The 24,613-nt window shown below is 39.5% G+C and overlaps 1 protein-coding gene across 18 annotated transcripts in view; it reads right to left on the bottom strand.

Annotated features, from left to right (window-relative positions):
- Positions 1 to 4,501: 4,501 nt before the first annotated feature.
- Positions 4,502 to 24,613, bottom strand: part of CTBP1 (C-terminal binding protein 1) — a 229,174-nt gene continuing 209,062 nt past the window's right edge. For 12 of the 18 annotated variants that reach the window (XM_027455711.3, XM_038177824.2, XM_072037853.1 and 9 more), the window contains 5 exons: positions 21,110 to 21,324; positions 16,989 to 17,119; positions 14,650 to 14,777; positions 11,546 to 11,663; positions 4,502 to 5,968 (listed from right to left, as the gene is read on the bottom strand). In XM_027455711.3, coding sequence (XP_027311512.1) covers positions 5,782 to 5,968; positions 11,546 to 11,663; positions 14,650 to 14,777; positions 16,989 to 17,119; positions 21,110 to 21,324 — 779 coding nt within the window. In that variant the 3' untranslated portion in view covers positions 4,502 to 5,781. The remainder of the gene's footprint in view (positions 5,969 to 11,545; positions 11,664 to 14,649; positions 14,778 to 16,988; positions 17,120 to 21,109; positions 21,325 to 24,613) is intronic. The other 6 variants (XM_027455712.3, XM_072037855.1, XM_072037859.1 and 3 more) reach the window with 3 other exon arrangements.

Raw genomic sequence — 24,613 nt, 5'->3', positions numbered from 1 at the left:
TGAAAACTGCTGGAGGGATCTGGAAACACAAGTCTGAGATGTCCGGTCCTCATCTATTTTTAGGTGTTGATTTGCTGCCCTAACTCCTAGGGTTCGACCAGGGAAGACCAGCTCCATAAGCTTTTCCCAAGCCATACAAGGACTCTGCTTTCACTGAACCTACAAAGAAATAACACTTCTGCTGTCATAATTGTCTGCTTCTACTACATCATATTTAATACATAAAAAGGCTTCTTGTGGCAATTTAATAATTATGTTTCTTTTTTATTACTTGAAATCTTTGCAACTAAAACCATATTCATTTAAATGTGTTAAAACAATAACAACAAAACTTCCTTACTTTATTTCTTGAGCAGACAGCCAATGCGTCCAACTGGCAACCGCTTGTCCTTTTTAGGCAGCATATGAAAGAAGGGGATAGAGATGTAGTTAAAGACTGTGCAAGTAACAAATGTCTTCAATGGATTGGCATGCTCAGAGAGCGATCTACATCATCTTGGAAATATATCAAATGCCTCTAATTGTCCCAAAGCCATATTTCAGCCTGTTTATGGTGGCTTCGACACAGTGTCACAACACCCCTAAAACAAACAAAGCTCCATCAAGAAAACACTCTGTTATAACTCTCAGCAGAAATGTAAAGGCAAAGAAAAATGCTAAGACTGGGCTTGAAGAGCCACAAGTGTCTCTGTTGAAAAGAAAATGGAAATCCCAGATGAGGAACTGCATAACAAAATACCAACTGAGTGATCCTAGGGTCAGAAGGGGATGGAAAAGATAAAATATTGGGTGTAGTGAGGGATTGTGCATAGAGGTCAGCCAAGGAGAGCTACAAAATGACTGGTCTGTATTGAGCTGGAACTCCCAGGCAAAGAGAAAAAGTAGAACTGAACAAATGACTTTTTTTTTTTTTTTTTTTCTTTCCTAAAAAAGGGAAGAATTCCAAAAGTAACATTCTGGGTCCCTGAACATGAGCGGGATGCATTCTGCAAGAGGCAAACACACAAACAGATGCAGATGATGGGATGAAAGCAAGGATGATCTACGATAGCAGGACTACTTCAAGCACTTGAGCACAACTTGGAGCTTCCATGACTGTTGAGGTAGGTGCTCAGCCCTACCGCGGCAAATACAGTCTGAGGACTGGGAAGATGATGAATCAAGTTCTTCGAGCACCTGTAACTTTGCAGGAAAAGAGATTACCAAGGAAATTGGAAAGTCAACAGAGGCAAGAAGACAATAGCTTAAGGTCTCAGAGAAGATTGAAAATCCTATAATTTCATCTGCAGAAGATAACCATTTTCAACCAAGAACTATGCCATTCTAAAGGACAAAAATAGAGGGCCACAAAGGAAAGGATGTGCAATATTGTGTATCTGGTAATGACAGAAACTGGAAAAGAAAACAGATGAATAATACAGCTTGGTCTTCCTGGAAGATGTGTCACTGACCTCAGTATAAAGGAGAACCGGCTAAAATGAAACCTCCTTGCTAAATACAGGTCAGCCTACATGACCTCATGTTCAACATGAGACAATAACTGGAATTTTGAGCTAGGGAAAGCCAAATTAAATAACACAGTTTAAAATTATAGTGAGGGTTATTTTGCATTTAAACAAACTACCAAAGGAAACAGAAAAAATAAAAATTAAAATTAAAATTAAAAAAAAAAAACACTTGACATTTTGATATATAGAAATCTTTCTGAAATATTTACTTAAGCCAAAACAAGATATCAGGTTTAATGAAGAAGTATATGACACTTAAAGACTTTACAAAGTAGTCAGACAAAATGATCTAATAATATTCTCTCCTCTCTTCCCTTAAAACCAATGACTGTTCTCCCTCTCCTTTTTTTTCTCTTTTTTTTTTTTTTTCTTTTTCCTCTCCAATCTACAAAAGGTAGAAAAGTTAGAGTGAACTGAATGACTAAAGGAAACACTGGCAGTACTGCCTTACTTCAGGCAGAACAAGTGACATTATCAAAGTGTCCACTGAAATCAAACAAGGGAAGAAAGCTCTTTGGTCTGACACAAGGAGCAAGTGGGTAACAGCCAGATAACAGCAGTCCCACTCATTGGAAAGCCAGCCTTCATCTTCTGAGGTGGGAGGCTGCACAAGAAAATAATAGAGGATTTTTCTCTAAAAAATAAATACCAAATTAAAGTAGACTGAAGGAAAAAACCTTGAGGCCTGTTATAAAGGAAGTCGAAGTGTTTTACCCTGAATGGAAAAAGCCTTTACTTGATATGACCTTTAAATGATATTCTCACATTTTGGATGAAAAAACAGTTAATTAATAAAAAACGAGCAAACAACAAACTGAAGGAACTTCAGGACTGACTCTAATTAGAGATCTTTCCCAGAGCCTCCCTGCTGATAGACACCTTTTCCTAATCCCCATTTATGCCTGTCTGTTCATGTCAGCATTTCTTAAGCATTTCTTCTTCCTCCTCAGCATCAACTTACTATTTATAATTTTTTTTTTTCCCCAAGTCAGCCTTTGCTTTAAGCTAAAAGCCAAGTTACTCCCGTTCCTCTCACCCAACAAGCCCCCCAGACCAGTCATTTTGAGTCTGTCTTTGCTGTTACTTCAGCTAGAGCTCATCCTTTGGAAGATGCGTGAGCAAAACTACGTATCAAATGCTCCAGGTCCTGTGCAGCATCACTGATTCATTCCTATCCCTACCAAAAATACTTGGTCTGACACGTCTTGTGATCCCACTGCTTTTTTTTCCACAGCTGCCCCACGGTGGCAATGAATCAGTCCTACCATGGGCATTCGCTTCTGACTCCTGACAAATCTTTGCTTTTACTTACAGCTACGTGACCCCATGTTTGCACAACTGGTAACCATCCTTTGCTACCAGCCCGTTCCTCGATACCATCCAGCTCTTGTGCAGCCTCCAGAGCCTCCTCTGTACCTCCTTGAGCCATCAGCACTTCCAGTCTGCTCGGCCTACTTCTTAGCCACGATCCTTAATTCAGGTAACAATAACAAAAACCAGAACCTGTCTGATTACTTCCCCTGTCACCAGTCCCAGGTCACTTGGCATTGCCACTTGGTATTTCCCCACTACCTTCTGCACGAACTTTATTTAGCACATACTTTAGCAGATGGAGGAAATGGAATCACATTTCCACAAACCAGCAAAATCAGTTGTAAAAGACGTTAAGGTTAGTCCGGAAAAACAACCTTTGTTTATTACGGTACACTTTTCCAATTAGTCATTTACTCCAAACCTTTTATATTTTGAAATCCGGTATTTGCCCTAAAGCTTTTCAGGTAGTAACCCAGAAGTCAGTACACGTGGGTCATGTCATTGCCTGGATGACTTCTCTCTTCTGCTCCAACAGAAGAAGGAAACTGGATTACTCTGCAGCACTAAAACTGACCAATATATCTCAAGTCCCAGCATAAAAGCAATGATCATGCATCACCACAGTGGCAAATCCCTATTATACCCATCAGTGCGGGATTTCAGGCTCAAATCCTGAATAAAAGCTTTGCCTGAGCAAGCACAGATGATGGCCTGAACACGTGCAAGGACAGCAAGCTTCAGAGCTACTTGCTGTAAATACAGGTGTCTTCATCTTTTTTCCATTTATTGATTCACTGGAAACAAAGCTTACTTACATTCGCTGTGTCAAAACTGGTGCATGAGAAGGAAAAAAAAACCTCTTGGTTTTTCTCTAGAAATCTGCTTCCTTTGCTAGCAAGACTGTCAGCAATTCTCAGCAGCCAGATGTTAAATGTTTGTTTTACAAATGTTAAAGGAGCTTCTTCAGCCCTACAAGGAATCATCTTAAAACGTGAATTACCAGTGAAATATGAAAATCCACTTCAAGTGCAGGAGATTGCATTTGATTTTTTTTTCACCAATGTTTTGGCCACAAAGCCGACTAGAAGCCTCTCTGCTGGGATAACCTGCAGCTTACAGCTGTTTTCTGATATGTTTCTGGAACGATTTTGCTATCAAATAAATCATACTAGAGGACGTTTTTGTCTGTAGAAGGAAAAAACCTTCCACTCCTCCATGGAGACAAAATTTTGCTTTATGTATTCCTTGGGAACAGACACACAATTATCAGCCTTCCTTGGTTTGCAGCCTCCTGGCATTTTCCTAACAGAAGTGGAGGTGGGAATGGGAGACAGGAACTTTCCATGGATCCCATAAGAATTATTCAACAACACCCAGAGGCAGGCAGTTACTAGTTCAGATTAATGGTGAGCACACAGGTAAGAGACAACCTACCAGGTTTACCTCCAGGTTGACCTCCCCATTCTCTATCTCCTTCATGCAGCAGCAAAACTTGCTCGTTATACTGTGCAGGGATGAAAGGACATCCTCAAAGGAGTGCAGTAATGCCAGAACAGCTTCCAGCTGAAAACCTACCATAAGAACACTTCTGCCTGTGAAACAATACAGCAAATCCAACCACGTCCTGCTGCACGCTTCCACCATCACAAAAGCAAATAAAACAATGGACACTTCTCACGTTGGACTTCGGCAAAAGACGTTTATTATTATTATTATTGTCGTGTTGCTGTTGTACCTGCTCTGCTCTGCCCACAGTGGTAGCATAAATGCTGTTACCATATTGTAGCTGACGATGCCGGTGTACAAATCAAAATCCATCTTAATTTCAAACTCCATTAGAAACACAGGAAAAAAAGATCAACATTTACGAAATGTAAAGGGAAAAATGGTATGGAAAGAATTTTTTTTTTATTATTTTTCAAGCTTCCAAGACGGTATTACAAACAACAGAGAGCAAAGTAAAGCTAGAAATGAAATACTTGACAGCATCTGTTTAAAAATTACAGCTAAGAAACCTAATAAAAGTTGAATAAACAGTTACTAGAAATAAAAATTTTTACACATATGATATTTGTCTGGGATTTTTATTTCTTTAAAATAATTCATACAAATGGTTACAGTCACAAACATGATTTTAACCAAAAATATTGCTAGCCTACCACATTACCAGGAAGGAATCAATGTAGGCAATGAAATGCTGCTACTTTTCAGTAGTCTAGTGCCTTTTTCGCATACCACCAATAATATATACTTTAACTGGTGACAAAAAGCACAATGCTCGTTTATACAAAACCTTTTTTTTCCTCAAAATCTCTTTGCAAGGTTGTCTTCATTTTGAAATAAGGGAATTCATGCCAAAATTAGGAGAAACGGTTTTTCTTTTGTTTACTAAATTATTCTAAAAAATAAGACAAGCAGGTAGAAAAAACAATGCACTGTGTGGCGTAGAAAGAAAAATGGGAAAAATTCATTGTCCTGAGAAGTTTGCCAACTGCCTCATTTTTGGGCATGTTTTAAAATATAAAAGAAAAGATTTTTAATCTCAAAATTGGTTTGTTGAATGCCTCCCTTATGTTTTTCCTTGTTGACAGCTAAGCAAACAAACCCTTTTTAATGTTCTAAAAACTGTACACAGACAAGTACATTCATGATATAATTAACTACTAACTTCTCTTGCTTAACAAAGAACCCATAGGACACAGAAACAGTGAATCAGTCCACTGGACAGGGACAAACTACAATTTATACGGAGGAAAAAATGCTTCCAAATCTTCTTTTTGTCTCCCACCTTTTCCTTTTATACTGTATATTGGACCAGTTTCTAAAACAATAATCGTCTCCTCCTGTAAGTTCATGGTTTTGCCTTTAATCAAAATCCAGGGTTTTGTGTTTGTTTTTTTTTTTTTTTTCCACACGTTGAAGTTGAAATCTCTGATGTTGGGAATGCTGTTTTCGTAGGCTACAATTGGTCGCTCGGGTGGTCTCTATCAGCTTCTGGTTTGACAGTTTGGCCGGGGGAAGGAGCATGGGGCGGGTGGGCTACAGCAGGGAGGCCGTGTGATAAAGACATGGGGTTGGGGACTATTCCTTCTACTGCCGTAGGTATGCCAGTTGGAGCCACGCTTACAACACCTGGGGGATACCTGCTGAGAGAAGAAGAGGAGAACACATGTTAAAACCCAGAGATGGCTGACAGGAAAGCCCACCTTGCCTCCTCCCAAAGGTACAGAGATGTTTATTTTATTTTCAGCCCAGTGAGACATACAGTTGGTTAAGCTCACGATGATACACCATATGTGGATGCTGTCAAATAAAGCAAAACATGCTGTGTTTCGCCCAAATGAGAAATAAAGACTTGCTAGGATTTGCTTTGGTTTGGTTTTTTTTGTTTTGTTTTGTTTTTTTCCAGTTTGAGATTTAATAGCAAGATTGACAGCATGGCAATGGAAACAACTGCTCGTCTCAAAGCAACTTGGGCTAGGTCTGCACGATATGTATGTCCTCTGGGACTGTTCCACAAGTTGACCTTTCGAATTTTTTTTTAAATTTTGACATTTCACTGTTGTGGTTTGAAAACTATTTCTTTAGACTAATCTTGCAATCAGAGCTTTCTGACAGCCCCCTAAAAGAGGGATTACACTCACACTCTTAAGAGGACAAATTCACACCTATTACACCCAAGAATTATTATTTTTTTAAGCTCCAAACTTGCCACAGTAGTTGTCTGAAAGAGAACCAGTGCTAGTTATATAAAGAGCAAATTGCTTTAGGCAGACTGCAAGAAAGAGAGATGCAAACACAGAACAGTGTGGAAGGTTTTCAACATTTCTTACTCTTTCTGGATGAACACCACAGTCCCTTTATAAATTTAATTTTAGGAATTTTAGCAATTTAATAAACAAAACACCCTCTGATTTAGCTTGATTTTATGATGGCTCTGATACTATCAAGATAAAAGAAAAATCTTTCCAATCTAATGTTTCAGTCCCCATGTTCAAATGGAATTGATAAACACTTGTATCTCATGGTGCCTATACACAAAAAGAACAGCTATAAACAAGTGACTTTTACAAAAATGTTTTCTCTTTAGCCAAGTACCTTGATCCCAGCTTGCTGGCCCACGCTGGCCACTTACACCGCCCCTTTGGTCCCATTCCCCCTCATTCCATCAAACATCTGCACTTACCCCTTCTTCTCTTCTGCTGTGTTCTGCTTACTCAAGCTCCCTAGTGAGAGTGCTACCCATACTGAAAGCCTGAACACACAATCCTGCCACTTATTCATTGTGGCATTTGTTGGCCTAGTGTTTATTTAAAATTAAATGGAAGAAAAAGCACATGTAATCTAGGCAAGCTTTTTCAAATACCATGTTGTTCTGCAGGTGATCTTCCTCTCCTCTGAGTTCTGTACTGAATCCCTCGGGGAATTTCACCCCATTTCAGTAACATCTTTCCTGAAGTAATGCATGTTTGTACTGCTCACCCCGAGTTCCCTCAAACCGATAGAAAATGAGCGCAGAACTTACGTAGAACAGCCAGGAAACTCTGAGGAAAAGCAGGATGAAAGCCCATTTATTTGTTCTTTTTTCCACCACCGAAACATCACGGGACCTGCTTTTTGCAGACTGTGCCAGAGGGGCTCAGCGTGGCTATATGATGGCACAGTGACAACAAGGACACTGCAGGCCACTCATCCTGGGAAAGATTCCTATAGACCCTAGTGCTGGCTGTTACCTGGGATGGATAACCAGGATGTGAAGGACCACACCACCTGTAGGCTGGAGAACTTTGTTCCCACTTGTACACGTATTTGCAGGGCTTCCTGTGCTAATTCCTTCTCCAGAGAGGTTTCTTAGAATTAATTTGCAGTTGCTAATGGAATTAGTTGCTTGTTTCAGTACTTCAATTTGAATCTTATTAATCAAATTTGCTCCAATTCCTATGAAAACTGTCTGACTGGGTATTGTTTTATTTATTCAAATTTAATTTTCAAACAGCTTATCTGTTACTTTAGGTGCTTTGTAAAAATCACAACAAGAAATGACAAGAATTCCTGTTTATAAGCCCAACACAGCAACCATTTCCAACACAGACCCTCCCTTTTTCAAAGTCATATTCCCTGAGCATACACACGCAGAACAGGGACAGATCAGGGCAAATTCTCCAACGGTGTTTGCCTCAGGAAGAAAAGTCAGAGCTTCCCCTCCTGGAAGTGGACAGAACTAGATGAGAAGCACTAGCAGTTATCTTACGGGCACGGTAAGCAGTCCAGACCACACATCTGTTATTCTGCACTTCAGATATTCTTTCTGTACATAAAAATGATCCCCATGGACACTGTGTTGTAACAACTGGGATTCTACCTGTCAGCACCTCTCCTCAGAAGCAAGCTTGCACTTCATAGAGTTGCTCCTAATCCTCCTCCTCTGGCAGCAGTAAGTCAAAACGTTTTCCAGGTAAAATATACACCGAGTTAAATTTTTGCAAAAGCAGGAGAGGTCAGTTACATCTCATCTGCTACTTCGTACTCTCCCTTCTCCTTTCCCATGTGGTCTTTATGCAAAAAATTACAATAGTCCTCTTAATTGGAACAAAAATACAACTTTAATTTCCATGTTAATCTCCAGTATTTTTTTATATTACAGAAGCACCTTTCACTACATCAAGCACTGTAAAAAAAAGATGAATCTGTCCCAAAAGCACTTAAAATTCAAGTGCCCAGGGCCAGGCTGAGAGGCGCTGGGCACAACCTGGAGCCCAGGAGCTCCCTCTGAGCACAAGGCAGCCCTGCTGGGCTGGCCAGGGATGGAGCCTGGCAGGGGCTGCCCAGAGCCTGGGGGGCTCCTCCTGGGGGACTCCAGGAGCTTCCTGGACCTGGGGCTGTGCCCCCAGGTCAGGGTGACCCTGCTGGGGCAGGGCTCGGAGCAGAAGGCCCCAGAGGTCCCTGGCAGCCTCAGGCACTCTGCGGTTCTGTTAAGCACTACTGTATGTTACATTACATGCAGAGTCTGAAAATAACCAGTGAAATACCTTGGTGTGAAAAAACTCCTGGATGGTTACCATTATCTAACTACTCTCATCCAAGTACCTCTTAAGGACTGGGATATTCTCATCTCCTACCTGTTAGAAAGCAGAAAGATATGTCAAGATGTCTATAAATTGTACAACTACTGTTTACTGGCTGTGGTATTTCATTTCTCCTATAACCTGCTCTCTCTGTGACACAGAAAATGGCAGGGTATTATTTAGCAGGCAGCTCAGTAGCAAATTCACAGTAATAACACAAAAGCAGGGTATATTATGCTGCTTCACCAAGACTATTACAAATATTTCCTTCTCGGGAATATTGTTAATCTGCACTGATGGGATAGGTCCTGTGAGCCTAACCCTTTGTGTTGATGGGGTGTCTTGCCTTTTGCCTAGCAAATGGTTTTGTTTTCCACAAAAAACGAAGATATTCAGAATATCTAGATTATATTCTGCTGATGAATGCTCAATGTTCTTTGCTAGCGATAATATCTGGTAATTTAAGAGCGCTCTCCTTTATCAAAATTCAAGTAAATGATATATCCCAAATTAAATAGCCTTGTTAGTTTTAGTTCACTGAAAGAGCTATTTGCATTTTTTAACATATAAATTATTATCCCAGGTCTTATCTTCTAATGCAATTACATGACTGTGATACAGTTATTAGCACATCTGAATCACACTGCCTGTGAAAGCCTCCACAACTCAGCTAGTTGAGCATAATCTTGCATTGCAAAGGGAAGACAGGAAAATTTGTTTCAAACAACCAGTTCAAATTCTGTATTTAATACAGCTAGGAATTAAGCACCAGCAAACACTGCTACTGAAACCTATCTCTTCATAAAGCTTGAGCTTCAAGTTCCATGTATTTCATACTGCACAAATAACAACTGCTTTAGCCCACATTCAAAGACCACTCTATCAGCCCTCCAAAAAGAAGCTTTTAGTGTTTCTTGTATTACTCTTATGTTTCCCTCAAAATTGCCAAAGTGAGTTCTCTTTTGGATTTGAAAACAAATGTGAATTCGTATTTAACTTCTGATTTATTTTATTCTTGGAAAAAACTGACCGAAACAATGTCTACAAAAGGCATTTATTTCTGTTCTTATCCTGCTTAAATTAAATACATATGGTCTTTACCTTGTAAATTGTGAACTCCCCAGATGTTCCTAAGTTAAAAATCCATTTCTAACTGTGAAGCCTGCCTCTGCTGGGCTTGTGACTCCCCTCAGAAGGGAACAAGCAACTGCATTTTATTTGGGCACACAACCCTGCGCTCAACTGCCACGACATAGTTGGAGTTATTACCCCCAGTTCAGGAACACCTGCCAATATCCTCAGCTGCATTCAGATATGCCCTGAGTAGTTCAAATTGAAGTCACTGAAACTAAATGCTGTGTGGAAGAGAATACGTACACTTGAACTTTTCACTTCAGCAAATAAAAATAGCCTTCTTCAGATATTTAGGGCTACGGGTGCTTTTCTCAAAAAGAAGTATCTTGACGTGCACTGAGGTATGTATATGTTGATCAAATCAAGGTTATTTTTTTCCTTCGGTGAGCTTACAGCTACTGCTGAGGAGATTAAGGCAGAGGGTGGTGATGCTCCCTCTGTCATCTCTCCATCACTTTCTGAAGAGATTGCTAGAACTCCTTGGGACTTAAGAGCTTTGCCACACTTCTTCGCACTGCATGGTTGGGTTCTCATACAGCGTTAACACAAAAAGAATTCCTACACCCAATAAAACTAAGGATAGTCCTCCTGAAGAAGGACAATGATAAGAAAGATGTATGAAGAGTAAGAGCAGAAAGATTAGAAGAAAGAGGTTAAAAAAAAAAAGTACTGAACTGCCCCTTCCCCTCAAGTCAATGTCTTTCAGCAGCTGTTTGTAGTTTTCTCAGTCACCTTCATCCTACTTATGAGTAAATACCATACTTGAAGACAAAAAAATTGCAGAGTTTTTTATTAATAAAAATTGCGTGAAGCTCAGTACTAGGAAAATGTGCTGCTAGGACAGCTGCTAGGGCTAAAGGAATAGAGAAAGACTACCAAGCAAAGTAAACTAAGGAACATACATACTCAATGTGGAAAAAATTACCCCTTCCTACTAATTATTAAAAGCTGCTTTCACACTTGATTGAGAATGCATCGATTAAAACCCTCAAATGCTTGTAAAGAACATCTCAAAAATAAAATGCAAAATTTAGAAAACACTACTTGAAACATATTTTCATAAACACCACAGGCTATTCCACTGTATTCATTAACTGAATTATTTGTTCCCTCGTGTCTGGAGGCCACAAACACACAGCAATACTTTATTATTGAAAGTCTTTCTTTAACCTACCACTTTATCGTTACCCTCAGAAAAAAAGAACAAAAACTTCCACTGCACTCACTTGAGATGACCAGAATTGTTTCAGTGGAACATATAGAAGACCGTGTATTGTTCAGATATTACTAACCACAAAAAAAAAAAAAAAAGATAAGAAAAGGAAACATACTTATGCACTGCATGACTGATTTCAGTAACTAGCAAAACGAGATTATCTTCCTGAATGCAACAATTACGAAAACAATACAGTTGAAGCCTGATCCAAAGACACTTCATTTATTAATAAGAAAGTCATTTCTTTATTCCAGAATACTTACCTTTGAATTAGGCAAGTATTTCTTTTACACCTGCAGCGTGCTTACCTGTATGCAGCACCATTAAGCTCTGGATGAACAACTCCGGGATCCATGCTGGCCCAATGTGTAGCTGCAGTCAAGTGATCTTTGTTAACACAGTTTTTCAGACTGTCTGGAATACGACCTAGGATGAAGCAAGGGAAAACAAACAAACAAAAATTACATTTAAATCATGTTATATACTCTCAATTTATCCAGATTAAAAACAGAGTTACAAACATTTGTGTATTTAAAATACATAAAAACACATTAAGAGATCATTTTTGATCCTCACTGCTCTCCTTTTGCTTCGGACTTAGTTGTTAATGTGCTTTTTATTTCTCTCTCTCTCTTTAATATATCCTGTTCTTTATATACATGGTCTCAATAAAACAATAACCACTAAGATTCATACTTCCCAAGAACCTAAAATTTGAACATACAGCATGGCTGTATATATAATATAATACAATTTTATTATTACATGCAATATACAGATACAATCCAGATTTTCTTCATGGCAACAGGAGTACTTCCACATATTTCAACAGACGATCATTTGGAGCCTGTGTTTTTTTCTGACATCTGTTTTAATGTATCCCTTCTGAAGTATAATCTTGCTGTGGATTTGCGCACACAGAGGCAGAAAGAGTAAAGCTGAAGACAACCACTGCTTCTGCAAGAGTACTCAAGGAATACTATCACGACTTAACCATGCTCCACCATTTAAGAATTCTTTTTTTTTGGTCAAAGACTTACTACTCTTTGCTTGCTCTTTCTATCCATCAGCCTGGCCATGATGGGGCTGCAAAAAAAGACCTTTCACAGAATTTAGTTTATCTAGCGAACACTATCAAATAGTTCTGCCTCCATGACCTGCACTTATACTACTAAAACTTCCCGTATCTCCCATGCACAACCCAAAAGGGCTTCTTAGTCCAGTACTAGACAAGGTAAGGTAAATGTCCCATTACGAGTGTATTTCTACCATTTCCCTGATTAGAAATCATTTTCTAATGTTAGCTGAAATATATAACCACCTTATCTTCTACCAAAATTACCCATAAATTTAAGCAGTATCTTTTTCTGATGTTTACCCTTCTCAGGAATTTCTTGGCTGCAGCCATCTCTTCCTCCCCATCCCTCTCAGCCTTTATTTGCTGTAAGGCATGCTCTACTAGTCTCCCCTTGCAAAATATTATTTATTTTAATCTTATGTTGTAACAGTATTTTCACTTGCCATGCTTGCCCTCTTATTTCTTCCATTATTGTTTTCAGCAATCCTCCTTATTTACTATTTTCATATTCAAGGATATTGGACCTTTGCTTATTGTTTTTACTTTATACAGCAGCACATCATTGACTTTTTTGGAACAGCAGAACAAGTTAGCATTTTTGTCTTCAGCATGCATTGATTTATTGTACACCTTTTTCCAATTAGTTTCTCTCTCAACACCCTTTCTCCTCTTTGTTCCCCTGTGGCGTTCACATATTCAGCTTCATCCCACACTTCCTGTACCTTTCCTACATTTGTTTCACTGCAATTCATTGTCTTTCTCACCTCCCTAATGTTGGCCTTAGTTTGATCCTGCTACAAGCCATGTGCAAACACTGAAGCGATGACAGCTTCAATACAAATCAATGATTTAGATCGCTGATAGCACAATCTCAGACTTTAAGAAAATACAGGCCTGTCTTCCCAGGAACATACATTTGGGCTATTGCACAATATTTAACCTAAAACTAGCTCTGTATAGCTGGCTCCTGTTTTCAGATCTTAGCCCATTAATGCTTATTTGCACATCAATCATCCCCCACTGTAGCTATGGTATGCTGGTTTGTGCAATCTCTCCCAGAGCTATTTGGACACTTGTAATAGTTATACAACAGCTTCATGAATGTACTGTTCGAGTTCTTCTGGAGGATAGGCACAAAGACTAATTCCAGGAAAAGGATGGTCAGCCTCTTCAGGTTACCTCTCAAATAAAGAGAAATAAGCCTGCAAAGAGCAATTCGGATCAGGAGCTTTAGAGGTGCCCTTGATCACCATCCAGAGAATCCTCTTCTTTCTGCCCAGGCTATAAATGAAACCGAATTGTCTAGCCTCTCTCTAGGCATAAGATCCAGGACAAGCTACTGCTAGTGCTTTTTGTACAGCAGAGCAATGTGTTGGCACTGCACCACTCTCAAGGTGACACAGACAGCCCTTCATGTCTGTAGAGCATTCAGCCTATATTGCCAAGGGGAAAACAGCAAAGTCCTACTAAAGAGAGAACATTAGTGCTTAATGAATCATTTTCCAGCATGAAAATACTCCCTTTTATTTTAGGCTAACAAGGGATTCAAACCAAAGCCAAATGGCTCACTCTTCTCATTTTATTTATTAGCAGTGCATGTTCAAGACATAACTGTTTTTTTCTTATGTGAACAGTTTACAATTACATGGTAGTTATACAACAAACAGATTTTGTCCTTTAAAATGCCAGCCCTCCTTAGCAATGCTTTTAAAAAAAGGAACATCTAAAAAAAAAAAGAGTACCTACCAACAAATACTGAAAACTTTGTTTTGATATTAAGACTGAATTGTGATACAAGTCTTGCTTGGAGCAGCATGGAACTCTACGTGCTTTATCTTAAAGTATTACAACCTTAAAGACACTGAAATTCCAGACTGTCCTCTAAGACAAATTTAGATGAAATTTGGAAAATACAGAGAAAAGAATAATGGAAAAGAAACTGCTCATGCCAAGTTTGAGGGGACATCTATGAAAACCTATGGAAGATGCCAGTAATATCTGGTTGACTTGCAGTAAAATCCATCACATGGCTAGTATTTACAGGCAACAAAAATAAAAAGGGGGTTTTTCACAGTTAAGCACATTTCTGTTATACGGAAAAAAAATACTTCTTCTGCACTTCCTGCCTTTTCTTTGTAATTGTAATAAATCATCCAAATTTATCTGTTCCAGTGCTGACAACAAACCTTGTATTTGCTGGTTTCTATGTCCCAAATACTAAAAGCATAAACAAAACCCGAGTATGGTTCTTTTCAGCATCTTTCATGACTAAAGAATGAAAATGTCTGTTAAGACAACATACACAGTAAAGGAGATAATGAGGTGAGTTAGTACCTGTGATCGCCCTCCGGATCTCTCGTGCTGCTTCCTCCCGCATCTCAATTGAGGCTTGTTCACTATACCACGCTGCATGTGGGGTACAGATCAGGTTTGGTGCATCCTTCAATGGGCCCTGACTAAAGCTAAATGAAAATTTAAAACAAGATCAAATGACAAAAAAATATTCGGGGTGTAGGGGAAAAAAAGGGGTGCAGGGGGAAATCCAGAGGGATTTGTATATACATTCAGGTTAATTTCTACAGCAGAAAAGAACTGCATTTGTATTCCTTGTTGGGTTTACTTTAAATTCCATCAATTAATTTAATACACTATTCATAGTATAAATAAAGAGCAATCACCTTGCATTGACTTAAAGGGTAGAACCTAGGTAAAGTAGCACTAGCAGCAATATCAGCTTCTGTCCAATGCGCTTATTGCTAACTACAGCCACTGCCATTCCAGTACTCGTGCAGAAATGCATGAAGCAAGACCCAAATCAATTCAGGATGCCACTCTGTTTGTCCATCCATCAGTTTTACTTTTATTGCACTAACTTTGCTACCTCAAAGGTCTGACAGTTAGTCATTAAAAAATACATCTAACAATTATTTGCATGTTTATACAAGCTTATCAATCAGCATCCTCAACTTCTTGATAATTCATTTATTTGTTCTGTTATTTTAAACTATTTTTTCTTTCCTGTTCTGTATAGAAACTCCGAAGAAAGAAGGAAATTTACATGATGGATTGATTTCCAGGGAAAGCAATGAATAAGGTGCTATCACAAAATCAGAATAAAAAAACTGAAAATAGCGGAAACTTGTTCCTCCTACCTATTTTCAGTTTTAATAATTTTACAGTCAGCTGCAACAACTGTAGAACAAGTATTTTAAGACAAAAGTGTATATTCAAAGTTGGTAGGAATTCATAAAATTATAGATTACATTCGGAGTTTAATAAACATCAGAATATTTGGCAAAACTCTTGAATAAAGAGGTGCATGCTGCGCTCAGATAGACATGCAGCACTGAAGCCAAAGGAAATTGTGGCTGTAATCCTGCAACTGAATCTCTGCAGATGGCATCTCCATGCAGTAAATGGGGCTTCCTACAGGTGCAAAGGTCTGCTTGTGCAGATCTGAGATCTGAATTGTGAAGAATGTATATCTCAGAAAGGCTCTTGAGCTGTTAGACTCCAGCTTTGCACAGCACTACTGCATTGTAATGACCACATTTAGAAGTACATGAATGCAGGGTATGCATAAATAAAATTAAATATTTGTGATGTGGCATTGTGTCTCAGCAGATAACAAAATTCTATCTATAAGGACACTGTTGCTATTTTTGTTAGTGTTCTATTCTCTTGCAAGCTGATTCAAGAGAGACTGTCCTCTCTCCAGTCTTCACAACCTGCCCTCGGGTCTTGAATCTGTTCCTCTTCAAAAACCTACATGGATGGTTTCTGTTAAAATTAACATTTCTCCCTGCCCAGACTCAGCATCCGAAAAAGGCTTGCCACATACAAGCACTATAAGCTAGTGGAGTCTGTTCTCATAATTCAGAAGTCAGGCTCAAAATTCCAGGACATATAAACAAGGCTTGTTGCTGTTTAGCAGTGCTGGTATCAGAATACCAATGCCACTTTGGGAGTGGTACATTTCTGCCCAAAACACTGGACACGCTCAGTGTCATTCAGAAAAGTAAGGCCAGTGCTACCAGCTCTGCTAATGACAGCAGTTACTGCTCTCCTGACAAAGAGAAAGGGTAAAAGAAAACCAGGCCTGAACTCTCACCACCTTTCTTTACTTTTTTTTTTTTTTTTTTTTTTTTTTTTTTTTTTTTTTTGCAACCTGGTATGTTTATGGCCTTCCCGAAGAGGGAATCTGGACAGAAATTATGCTTTTTCCTCCAGAAAGGTGTCATAAAGTACTTGTTTCTCACACCAAAGCTCAACCCTTTGCCTTCTGAAAGCCTGTTCAGACATCATCATTAGTTACCTCTGGAGTTTCGTCAATGACAAAGGAACACTTCCTCTCAAAGCCAGGACACAAAGCCGTGCCCAGCACTAGAACTTGTGTCCCCGATACTTCTACTGAATAAACCCATTGCATTTTTATTTTATTTTTAAAAAGGCATTAATCTTGGGTGTCATTTTTTCACTTCTGACAATATACACAAGCTCCATCTACTTTTGCATTAGTCCAGTGCTGCACAGATTCATGTTGCTTTACTAAGGAGTATTTAGCTACCAAATGAAGGGAAAACTCATTTACTTGTTGCTGTTGATCGTATCATGCACTACGACTTAAAAATAAGAAAGTGAACAAAATAAAAAGAAAAGAAAAGGAAAAGCACCTGAATGGTTCTGACTCATGTACATCTAAGGCTGCCCCTCGTATCCTTCCTTCCTTCAGGGCCTGTGCAAGTGCTTTTTCGTCTACTAACCCACCTCGAGCTGTGTTGACCAGGAAAGCCCCTTGTCTCATCTAGGGAAAGTTAAAAACAAGAATGATGAAATAAAAATAAATGAAATAAAATCGTTGTGGCATTATTTTTTTTTACTCAAAAGAAGCATCCAATACAACAAAGGCTATTCAGCTGATTTACCCTGTAACAGTTGTCTTCCCTTTCCATTGGAAAGTACCACACAATGTGATGCTTCTAACATAAAATGCTATTTCACAGCATTTAATAACCTTGTTTCTTTTAAGTAGTGTCTTTTTATAGAAGCGTTGTTTCATATATTGTGCAGTAACATGATCAAAAGATACAACTGTGCATATGAAACGGACAGATCATTTTATGCCTTTTTATTCCACTGTGAAATTGCATGAGACAGAAACTACAGAACATTCTTAAACAAATTCATATTTTGTGGTTTTAAACTTTCACACAAATAAAAGCCTGTACGAATTTTTCAGAAAAATCAACGCTTTTGGATTTTCAAACACTTTTCCCTTTAGTTGCCAAAACACAGTAGACCTATGTTTTATTTATTGTTGTGACTTCAGCTTCCTCCTCCCCATAAGACTTTTGAAATAAAGGTCTAAAGGATTCTTACGTTATACAGTTAAAAGGCATGAAAATGAATTTGGTTGAGAATGCTGTGTGCCCAGGAGAGAAGCTGTGTTGTGCATTGTGCAGATTAGCATTGTAGATGACACTGTGTGGGGAGAACTACAAGAATTTATACCACAATATATCCACAACATGAAAACAAAGTGGAAGTTTAAATAAGAGAGATGGTACAGAAAAAAAAGAAATCCTACATCTTGCTTCCAGCCACCCTAATGCTTCATCTTTTAGCAGTCATCTCATACACAGCTTCTGATCTCAGAAACATTTAAATATACGAAGGTAAGCGTATGAAGAGCAGGAACCATGATGAAGGTGAATGATAAAAATCCCATTTTTGAACTGACTCCACCTCTCACCGTAAGAAGAAAACTCCAACATTTTGACACCACATCAACTACTTAAAGCCTACACAGCAAACTGAAGCTTATGTAAATGGCTCCTTTCTCTGAAAGGGATTCAAAATGCCAAATTCATGAACAACAAGGAGGCTTGGATGAAAGTCAGCTACAAGAATTTTTTTTACATGAGCTCATTGGATATATTAAACAATTAACATGCATGTGCTTGCAGTGAAGTTTGAAGAAAAAAAAGAAAACATATTTTACTGGCCAACTCACTAGCTTTCATCTGTCCCTGCCTCTCCCCATTTGCAGAGACTTGGGCTTACAGGAGAACATTTATTGGTCTGTATAGCAAAACCAAAGTCCATTTACAGTGGAATTAAGGGATACTTCAGTTTTATGCAATCAGCTTGGGAATCTGAGCTGTGAGGAAATGGTGGCATGACCTTAAGTTGGTCTTGCAACAATAAGGCGTTCCTGATGGAGCCATCACTGCATCTCCACTCAGTAAGAAAGCTGTGAGAACTAGATTAAATCTAGCACAGGAGGGCTCACCCAAGTAGCAATCACACCTGCTACACAGACATGGCACGTAGGCTTGTGGGAGCTTGTACTGACTTCCTATTTCTGTGTTCTTGGAAATGGAAGGGTGATTTTGAGGTTTAAGTATAGCCTAGTGCATTCATACGTGCTTTGAAGAACTTGAAAATTTTCATCAGTGAGCCCTGTTAAAATCTTCTGTCCATCCATAAGAACCTTAAGTTTTCGGGATTATTTACAAAACTCTAAAGCTAGTACTAAGGCAAGCCCAAATCAAACAGAACATGGACACACAAATGCATTCTAGTGGGAATGAACTACGTGACTCACAACAAACCAGAAGGGTGGATGCAGCTGGAGGTGACCCTTTACAATGGGTAGAAGCTTGAAAGAGAATGTCACAGCCAGAACTGCTGACAGCTGTTAGTATTCACCTGCATTAAACCTGCAGAGCTGCTTTAAAAACGTATTGTGTTTAATTGCAGCATCATCTTCTCCAATTTGTAGAACTGAAATGAGCTCAGTTTCTCTTAAGAGCATTTGATTACCATGGGTTCAAAAACACAAGCTTGAAACACTTCTCTGAGCTGCGCTGGGACTACAAGGTTAGGCAGAACATTCACTAATTAAAGGGAAAGGCCACTGAAAGAGAAGACTGGCACCAAATTTTCGAAGACATTTTAAGGCTATGTGATTTCTGATTCTGAACAAAATTCAGGGTGGGTCTTTAGGGAAATGAGTTTGCCTGGTCTAGTGGAAGGTGTCCCTGCCCAAGGCAGGGGGGTTGGAATTAATGATCTTTAAAGTCTTTTCCAACCCAAACTATTCTGTAAGATACACCATGCTTCTCCACACTTTGTTTAAAACCTGGTTATTATGTGAACATGCAATACTGGGTAAAAGTGGCATGCGATGTGCTCTAAAAATTTCAGAGCAACTCCAGCATCTGGCAGCCTCAAAAAGCTGTTCTGCTCTTTTCAATAGATATTCAGAAGATCTGGTCTACACAAACCAAGCAATCAAGAATGATCTGAGGCAGTCAGATTTTCTGGTTTTCAGAGCTGGGTAACATTCACATCAGCTGTTACGAAACAGAGTGCTTCATCCAAACTTCTATCCAAAGCAAAAACTAACACTTTAACCTAAGCTTCTAAATAAAGGACAAGAAGTAGCAAGATAAATGCTTACGATATCCTTCCCAGTACAGGTTTTATTATATGCATTTCATTTCAGATGGTATCACTCACTTTTAACCTCTTCTTCTGTTTGCTTCTCTGATTAATGCACTAAGCACTCTCCAGAGCTGATCCCATTTATCCACCTCTGCCTAAAAACTTGCTGTGATAAACTGGCCCAAGTTTCACAGCCCACGACAGTGACTGCTGCTAAGCCTCTAAATGGTGCCGCTGAATTCAGTGCAGTTCTGTTTGGGTTCAGATGTCTGGCCATCTAACCATATAAAAAATATACAGCGTAATGTATCAGCGGAGAAGAAAGAGAATCTTCAGGGCAGGGCGACAGAGCTCAGTTGTCTGAGTGATCTGCATTTTAAATTTACGACTTGTTGAAGTTTTAAATCCCAAGCCCTGATTTTACATTGGGATGGGTCTGCAATGTCCCTGAACTCTCAAATCAAGATACGTGATAATGTACTGAATGTGTAACACATTCAGTAACTGTTTCAGTTCTAAAGTTCAAGAGCAGTGGGTTCAAACTACTTCTCAGAAACCAAGCAATGATTTTACTGCAAAGGAGTGCAACTGTTACTGTAACCAATACATGGATATACTACATGTATAATGAACATAAAAATAAAAAATTAGTTACTGTATCATTAGAATTTCTTTCCTGCACACTATCTACACCTTTAGATCTATGTTTTATTTCCTACTGTTACCTATGCTGAGGTTGGAGTTGGAACCTGGAGATTTAACAAAAAGCTTACTGTTGAATTAGCCTGCAGTGGAGCAGTTTCTACACGCCTACATTCTGAAGTGATTTTAATATTACCTAAAGCTTTAGGGAGAGTTTGGGACTAATTCAAACAGGATTAATTTTCCCAAATAATGCGATGCTGGAAAAGTGATCGACCCGGGAAGCACTCTGCAAGCCTCGGCACTGAGCACAGGGGGGCGGCATTTAGTCACAATCCCTCCTTTCTGCCTGACCATCCCAGCCGAGGGAGTGAAAGGCAGAATTGCTACCTGCAAGTCAAGGTAAGGGAGGTAGCTACCAGAAGACAGAGGAAAAAAGTGCATAAACACAACTTCATTAAATCCGAGCAACATGGAGAAGAGCACGTTATTTCCACGAGCGCAATGTTACTGAGGAAAACAGACAAGAAAAGCAACAATACATAAGGCACCAGCTATCTCCCAGTCAGTTATAAACCTGCTTAATCTCAACGTAGGAAAAGGGAAATTGCTTTCAAATGAGAATCTGCACGTTTACATAAAGCAACTCTGTACAGTGTCAGCCATCGGCACCTGTGCGGAGGGCACGCACAGCGATTATTACCTGCTTTATAGTGAAGTCGTTAATAAGGTGATGATTGTGTTCGTTCAAGTTGCAGTGCAGGGTAACACAGTCACTGTGGAACAGCAGGTCCTGCAAAGTGCTCACCCGCTGCAGTCCCAGAGCACGCTCCATGCCATCTGAGAGGTATGGGTCATAAAAAATCACACTGAAGCCAAAGGCTTTGGCACGTAGTGCTACTGCTTGCCCAACACGCCCTGCAACAAGAAAAGATGGAATGAGAACAGATGTGAAGCAGCTGGTGTAAAGCACCCTCCTCCTTCCCACTGCGAACGCTTCCATCGAGTGATACCATTTTGTACAGCAACTGGAAGGGGATAACACAGAGGCGTCTCCCATCCCACTCGAAATCCTCGTTGAGATGAGTAACGTTACATCGGGACTGCTTCACGCAGCCTTGCTCCAAACAAAGCAGGTCTGTACCTTTTGCAACCGGGGATGTGAAGTGCCAGAAGATGCCACGTAATCTGCACTAATCTGTGTAATACAAGGGCCTGCCTGCTGGGCCTGTTTATGGTAAAACACTACTGCTTGCGAACACATCCTGCCAAGGACTTATTCTTACCCATGTCGGACCAGCTGGCTTTAATAAAAAGCTATAAAATTAATCCTCAAAAATGGATGCAATAAAAGATAATTTGTTTAATCTGAAGCTGAGTGATTCTCAGCACATAGGATCTCCTTTCTGCACTAGCATTTTCTTTCATTTTGAGTAACATCCTTTCAGCACTAAAATGCCTGTAAGGATCCTGTCATTTGAAGCTTTTAAAAATTCTGTACCCATTTCCTTGAATCATAAATAAATACAGTCCATCACAAGGCACCTAGTTAAGAAGAGTGCAGTACCATTCATCATTCACAATGCCCTTAGCTTTTCCCTGTTCATCTTTCCTTACTGTCGTATTATTTTAGAGAGCTCGTGTTCAAAATTGCTTTTTGGGCATGACTCCATGGGGATGTGTATCAGGAGGTGTGTATTTCCCTTTGAAACACTACCAGTAAAACACAGAAAAGGAGCAAGTATATTCATTGAATAAGGATATTTTGAAGAACGAGGATAAAAACTCTTCAGTTTAGACGACTACACGCAGTAGGGTATTACAAATATTAGATAAAGACATTTCAAGAGTATCAGCCACTAGATAGACCATAATAACCACGTCTCATTTGAAAAAAAAGAAAGTCAACGAGTTTTCTTTTGTAACATCTGAGCTTGCTCTAAAAAAGAACCGAATTAACAGAGGGAAATCCTGTATCTTTCCAATTGTGCTTGAAGGGATTTCCCTCTGCTTTTCAGTTTCTCTTTCAATAAACTTAAGAAGCCACAGGAAGAAAGGGTTTTTGTTGATCATTTAACCTGAACTCAGTTGTTCTGCAGTGCTTAGGAACAGATGTGCTTGGAATATTAAACAGCGTGTCAATCTGATGGGGGCTGTCTGCTTTTCTTTGGGGACACCAACTTAAAAAGCTCTTCAAGATATTTTATTTCAGTACCCGCGTACATGTTATTTGTTTGTTTTTCAAGCTGTTTTTAAAAAACATTAGTAAGACTATTTTCAGCACAAACACTATTATTTTCAGATTTTGGCATGTTCACAGCTCAGGAAATCAGTCACACAACTGTAAACAATCTTTTTTTTTTTTTTTTTTTTTTTTTTTTTAAGAAAAAAAGCTAGCAGATCGCTTTTACTCTAGCTCCATTCATTTTCACATGCGACGTTCTGTCATCTGTTCTTTTTCGCACTCTTTACAACATCAATACCTGAGGGGATTCACGGCAGAGAAATCTCTTACAACAGCTTCTCCATTTAAAACTACACTTTCCATTCATTGCAGCCTGGCCAATATACTAAAAACACTCTTAAATGTGCTCAGTTTCCTTTTGAATCACTCAGGAATCACATAGCGAGCATCGTCATATTACAAATACTTTATGAGATAAAATCCTCCATAAATGACAATTCATATTTAGCCACAGTCCTTACACAAACAGACAGCAGGACATTTGTAAACTGCCAATTCCTTTTAAACTGCAGCCAACTGCACACCTCTGAGTTTTTTTCCTGCTCTGAAAGACTTTTATTACATGCGACTCTTCTGGGCACAAGGGGTGGCTAAAAACCTTCCTGAGCACTGCAAGAAGAGAGCAGTTCAAAAAGCGTCCACCTTCAAGGCAACTTTACCTTAGGAGCATATATAACTGCTATGAATATTCATGAGACTTGGGTGCTTCCGAGGAGAGGTAAATTCAGAAATACAAAATATTAAATGAACTTCTTGGTCTGTGATACAGGAAGGATGCACAAAATGCACTCTCCATACAGTTGCAGGAATGCAAAAACGACCCAAGCCTATTTCAGACATAACGAGATTTATATAAGGCTCTTGCAAAGCCCATTCTTCACTCCAGTCAAACCAGCAGCATGAAGAGAGACACACCAGAAACTCCTGGGTCTCCTGGTAGTCAGACTCAGCAACTTCCCCCCAGTGTCCTAGTTTGCAGGGCCTCTGATCCTGACCTCGACTCGAACCTGGTCCAAGCACAACAATATAGGAGCTGCAGTCGTCAATGATCTCCACCCAGCCCCTGGGCAAAGAGCCTGCCTCTATTCTGGTATTACAGTTTTATTAAATGCCCTCAGTACCGTGGAAATGTTGATGAGGTGCCTGTAGACTTCCATGGAAATAAGAAGTGCTCACACTTAGCAGCTCTTTGCAACAGCTGTGGGGAATCTGGGCAATTTTTAATCCCTCCTGGAGATCTCTGATACATGGTTTGCTTTGTGGAGCGTGCCTTTTTGTTGGATCTCCTGGTGAGCACATCAGATGAGCTCGTAGGACTGCTAGGGGTGCCACATTTATTGCATGGCAATGCCACCCAGCTCAAAGCTCACTGTCTGACGTGCTGATCGGTGCCTTGGCCAGCGTCTAGTCAGGATGTGGAACCAGTGAGACAACACAGCAGGTGAGGAAAGACAAACTGAGTGATGAATGCTGATTATGATGCACTGTCAAATTGATCTGGAAGAATTTCACCTCTTCTGAGTGAGGAAATGCATTAGCTATTAGTCACCAGCATTTGTAACTGGGAAGGAAGAGGAAGGGAGTGTGATTTCACAGCCTTCGCTGCTGCAAAATCATCCTTACAGCAGAACCAGCTCCAGCTATCAACTCATCCAAGTACTTACATGCTGCTGCTCATAAATATTGTTTTAAAAAAATCTAAAAAACACACAACAAAAATACCTACAACCTATCTGCCTAGATAAAAGGTGAAGAGGTAGCATTTTTTTCAGCACAGGGCTTCCTATCCAAGCTTGCAAAGCTTGTGACGCATCGCTTGAAATATAGGGCACTGGGTAGTAATAAAGACTAAAAGTGACAAAGACAGCTGTTTGATGATGTGATATTATTATTTATGTTAGGCTTACAGAATCACACACTTCAGAAGGACAGAAAGAAACACAGGCTCTGCCCTGAGGAACC

The sequence above is a fragment of the Anas platyrhynchos genome, chromosome 4 (genome assembly GCF_047663525.1).
Source record: "Anas platyrhynchos isolate ZD024472 breed Pekin duck chromosome 4, IASCAAS_PekinDuck_T2T, whole genome shotgun sequence".
In the NCBI taxonomy this organism is placed as follows: Eukaryota; Metazoa; Chordata; class Aves; order Anseriformes; family Anatidae; genus Anas; species Anas platyrhynchos.
Note: the sequence above shows the minus strand (reverse complement) of the source record. Positions and strands in the feature narration are given on the sequence as shown.